General features: G+C 40.9%; 1 protein-coding gene across 1 annotated transcript; it reads left to right on the forward strand.

The window, feature by feature from the left end:
- Window positions 1-1,375: 1,375 nt before the first annotated feature.
- LOC137824995 (uncharacterized) lies at window positions 1,376-3,113 on the forward strand. The gene is made up of 2 exons (XM_068630667.1): window positions 1,376-1,606; window positions 1,779-3,113. The coding sequence occupies exons 1-2, from the start codon at window positions 1,376-1,378 to the stop codon at window positions 3,111-3,113; spliced, it is 1,566 nt and encodes a 521-aa protein (XP_068486768.1).
- The last annotated feature ends 1,965 nt before the right edge of the window (window positions 3,114-5,078 follow it).

Raw genomic sequence — 5,078 nt, forward strand, 5'->3', positions numbered from 1 at the left:
TATCATAGAAACCACATCAAATGCTCCGACATGGCTGTCCTATAGTGTTGTTGGGTGGATGTGCTCCGGTTTTACTTTTGACTCTATTTGTGAAGAGTTTATCAAAGGAGGAATGAGCAGGATCAAACTGAGGTATATGGGGAATAATCTAGTTCTCTTTACACCTAAAAATGGAGAAAGAATGGAAGAAGTCATTATGCTCAACAAAGAATGGTTCGTCTCCATCTTTGAGGACATAGAACCCTGGTCTGATACGTATGAAGCAGGTCACAAAATTGTCTGGACTAGGTGTCATGGTTTGCCGGTATCATTCTGGAACAAGGACTGCTTCTCTAAAGTGGTTGGAGAAGTAGCATCGTTGGTAGACATAGACGAATCAACCTTGTCGTGGGAGAACCTGGAATATGCACGTTTGCAGGTCCGTCTACTCAAGTCATGTAAAGCAGAAATGTCGAAGGGGTTCAAGATTAACGGACATGTTTACAACATTTCTCTTGTTGAAGAGTTACCAAGTCAAGGGAGAGGGGAATGCCTATGTCCAGAATACCACTTTACATCATCCGATAGCATCTCGTCGTCGGAAACTCTAGTGGAGGAAACCTTCGTCTCTGGTATGTCCTGCGACGACGAAGATGACAATGATAACAGCGTAAAGCGGCGGAATGGGGTATCCGAGGAGGCAAAACAGAATCAGGCTTTGGCAGAGACAAAATGGAAATTTTTTAAGCAAAAGGCACAGAGTGATATGGGGTGTCAGAATAAAGTTGGCTTTACAACTCCATATGGAGTAAAACGGTGTATAGGGGGTGTCTGAGGGAGGGGAAGCTTTTTCTGCTGCAAAACAAGTCAACGAAGCATGCGAGAAAATTAAGTCTTCGCTAGCAAACCTAATTGAAGGGGTCCAGGTTTTCAACACTATCTCTTCTTGGCCTAAGTTGGAAACAGCCCATGTAAAAAACAGTGGTGTGCTTAGAAGAAACGACTTCTCTGGGGGCACAGTGGCTGGGAGCAAAGTGGAAACAAATGTTAACGAAGAGGGAGGTGCCATGGCAGGGTCAGAAGCAGGTTCATCGGCACCGGTGCCCAACCCAAGTTTGAGGACAGATGGGTATGATGGCCATCAAGAAATGACACCACCACAGAAAAACGAATCCAAAAATTATCCCTGTTATGCTATTCGTAGCTGTAGCGAAGGGGAGGGCTCTTCGTCGAGAAGCTCCGAACCTCAATCTAGCGGTAGCACTAAATTGCGTAAGGAGGGGGCACGAGGAAGGTGTGGAGAGGAGGAAGTTCTCTGTAGAGGAGGCACCAACCCAAACCGAGGAACCTAGCAAAACTCCACCAGAATGTCGAAGGTTGCTAGAACTGCGAGAGCATGGGGTGGCAGCAGCCCAACCGAAAAGGAGATCTAATGGCGGAATCGGTGAACAATATCATTCAATGTAATAATCGCCTGAAGATAGAAGATAATGATGTCGAATCAGTTAGAATATGGGATTTGGGTCACAACCTGGGGCTGCAATGCCCAGGGGATGAGGAAAGCATTGTTAGAGAGTTGGATCGATTGGAGGCTAGGGACAATGAAGTCAAAAAGGTGTCTCGGGTGGTTAGTAGAAAAGGTATACCATGATCCTTATTAATCTCAACATCAGAGGATTAGAGGGGGGACGAAGGCACGATATTTAAGTCACCTTGTGGCAAAGGAGGGGGCTGAATTCCTATGTTTGCAGGAGACTAAAGAATCGGCTCTAACAGATGCCAAATGTTTTTCATTATAGGGTTATAGTAACATCGGTTGGATTCATAATGAAGGGACTAATGCGGCAGGTAGTATTGTAACAATGTGGCACAAAGACGCCTTCTCTTTTGGTAGTCAGGTTGTAGGTACTGGTTTCATCGCTGTTGTGGGTCAACACCTCAAAACGAACAGACAGTGCATAGTTGTGAACGTCTATGCTCCGTGTAACCAAAATGAAAAGGTGGTGTTGTGGGACGTCCTCACGACTCTCAAGCAGCAATATCATAATATGGCTTGGTGTTTCTGTGGATATTTCATTGCTGTAAGGAGAGATGATGAAAGAAAAGGGGTCAGAGGTTGCTCAAGACAAAGGAAGGAGATTGACATTTTCAATTGTTTCATTGAGAATAATGGACTCTTAGACATTCCCTTTGTTGGTAAAAAGTATACATGGTTCAAATCAAATGGCACAGCTAAGAGCAGGTTAGATAGAATCTTAGTGTCCCAAGAGTGGCTTCAAATATGGCCAGCATCTAAGCAGTATGTGCAACAGAGAACGGTATCGGACCATTGTGCCCTGGTGGTGAAATCGCTAGATAAAGACTGGGGCCCTAAACCCTTTAGATCCTTTGACGCATGGTTCATGGAGCCGAATTTTCTGACGATGGTAAAGGAAAAGTGGAAATCGTACAATGTACAAGGTAAACAGTATGTCAAACTCAAAGATAAGTTGAAGCTTCAGAAGTTGGATCTTAAAATGTGGAGTAGAAACACCTATGGTTGTTTAGAATCTAATAAGAAGCATATTGTGAAGGAAATTGAGGAGCTGGATGGAAAAGATGATAATGATGCTCTTACAGGAGATGGGAATATGAGACGGCTGGAACTATTCAGTCAGTTGGGGTTGGTTGATAAGAAGATAGATTCTATGTACAGACAAAAAACAAGATTAAACTGGCTCAAATATGGGGACATTAACTCAAAGTTCTTCCACTTGGCAATTAGATGGAGAAGACTAAGGAATGAGGTGAAAGGGGTAGAAGTTGACTCTCAATGGTGTGAGGAGCCGGAAGTTGTTCGCAGGGAGGCAAGGCTGCTATTTGAAAACAGATTCAAAGCTACGCATGACTATGGTGTTAATATGGGGTCGTTGGAGTTTAAAACTTTAACCTTGGAGGTTAGTAGGAATATGATAGCTTGCTTCTCTGAGGAAGAAGTGAAGGAAGCCATATGGCAGTGCGAAGGGGCAAAGAGTCCGGATCCGGATGGCTTCAACTTTAACTTCATTAAGAACTGCTGGGACGTCATGAAATCTGACATTATGGAAGCTATGCACTCTTTCCATGCTTCAGGGTCATTTCCAAAGGGGTGTTGATGGAAGAGAGCCAAGCACAACCTTCCATGAAAGGCAAGAGCCAAGTCAAGAACGTCTAAGATCAAGCTAGGAGCGTCTAAGACCAAGCTAGGAGCGTCTAGGACAAGAAGACTTGGATCAAAGCTATGAATGGGAGAGTGGCAAACTAGCACATATTCAGTGAAGGCCCATCAAGTGCAGTTTAGCTTTAATTGGGGTGTAAATAGCATAGCCATATGGACAAATGTTTATTTTTCTGCACATTAGAATTAAGGAGGAGTTAACCTTGATTAGCTAAAGGTTTCTAGAAGCCTTCACTAATCTAGGGACGGTTTTGTGGAGCCATGTGCACCCATGTGGCCCATGTGCTTCACATTTACATTTCATTTAGCTAGCATTTCATCTTATATTAGCTTAACATTTACGGCCTCCTTAGCCTATAAAAGGAGAAGCCTATCACTTGTATTGGCAAGATTAATGAGAGTAATGTTATGCTGCCAATTTAGTGCCATAGATTGCCTTTGCCTAGTTTCTAGGACCAAATCTTCTCTTCACCATCTACCAAGAGGGATGGCCGAACCTCCCTTTTTCCAAACACTTCATGCACCTTCAAGGTCACCACAACTCCTAGGAGGACCTTGCCCACTTTCACCATAGCTTCCGCACCATATTCACAAACATCCAAGAAGAGCTCCTTGAGAATGCCATCATTTGGTATCATGAGCATAGGTTCTTCAAAGATGAGTATTTTTTGGTCATTTTCATTTTGAGTTCTTCTTTAATCCGTGTTGTTCTTTACATTCCATATTGTCTTGCTGTTTTTTAATTTTTTGCTTTGAATTGGTGTGCTGTTTGGAAATTCCAATCGGTGCATCTTGTTCAATTGTTCTTGAGCAATCTTTGTGCAATTTTTGGTAGGATTCCATACATTTTGTGTTTCTGTTTTTATTTTAGGTATTTGAGTCCTTATTGCAATTTTATTTGGTTCATTTTATGCCCTTTGAGTCTTTTATTTTCTGAATCTATATGTGTTTTGTCTAGTCATGTTTTTCCAAAATGTCATCAAATCATAGTAGTACTTTGTTTGGCTTATTTGTTTCTTGATTTTGGTCTAAATGTTTGTTTTGAATCTGCTGTGTTTTTTATCCTTTGGTGCCTTTTATTTTTAGCTTGAGTTCATATTTGTGTTTAGATCTACACAAATTCCTTTTCACCAATTCCATTGTGTTTTTCTTTTGGTATCTTGCTGTTTTTTTTTTTCAGATTTTATAGAATCCCCTGTTTTGCATAACTCTGTGCTGGCTGTTTTGCTTAAGAAAATTATTTTCCCACATAGAAAATTTCTGATCCTCTGGGTTATGCAAGATTGAGGTGTTACAGAAAAGACAAAAAAAGAATCAGTTCAAAAGAGTCAATAGAAAAAAAATGATAAATATTATAAAAAACAGTGTGCAAATCTGGCGCTACAGTTGGCGTAACTGAACACTGAGTTTAGAAAATTTATTAAAAAACAATGGTTCATGCGTTTGGAGTGAAACCAACGCCAGAATTTAGTTGAGATCTTGAATTATTGGCATAAAAATTTTCAGAATCAAATCTTAAAAGGACAGCTCAGCATAAATTGGGGAAAATTACGCTCTCTGGCCCACAACAATTTTTCAGTGGTGCTGATTTTTATTTTGAAATCAATTCTAGTGCTATTCTTAGGATCCATTTTGTGTGCCTACCTTTCTTTGAGTACCTTTATTTGCTTGTCTAATATTTCTTTGGAACTCTTTCTAGTTGTCACACTTTAATTCCATTTGTGTGGTACTGTTTTTTCCAATTAATTTGTTTCTTGCTTTAATTTTTTGGCCTCTAAATTTGGTGGTGGATTGATTCTCAATTGGTGCTTATTTGAGTGGAAATTTGACTTGAGTGAGGTCTAGTTTGCTTGATAGGTGCTGGATTGGAGAATTAATTCCCTAATTCTAAGAGGAACAAAGG

This window comes from Phaseolus vulgaris, chromosome 8 (genome assembly GCF_000499845.2).
Source record: "Phaseolus vulgaris cultivar G19833 chromosome 8, P. vulgaris v2.0, whole genome shotgun sequence".
NCBI classification, from domain to species: Eukaryota; Viridiplantae; Streptophyta; class Magnoliopsida; order Fabales; family Fabaceae; genus Phaseolus; species Phaseolus vulgaris.

Bases quoted from the DNA above. Each gene is read 5' to 3' on its own strand.
- LOC137824995 (XM_068630667.1), top strand. From the start codon at position 1,376: ATGGGGTGGCAGCAGCCCAACCGAAAAGGAGATCTAATGGCGGAATCG. The intron at 1,607-1,778 runs GTTAGTAGAAAA...TTTTCATTATAG, and splicing joins TCAAAAAGGTGTCTCGGGTG to GGTTATAGTAACATCGGTTG.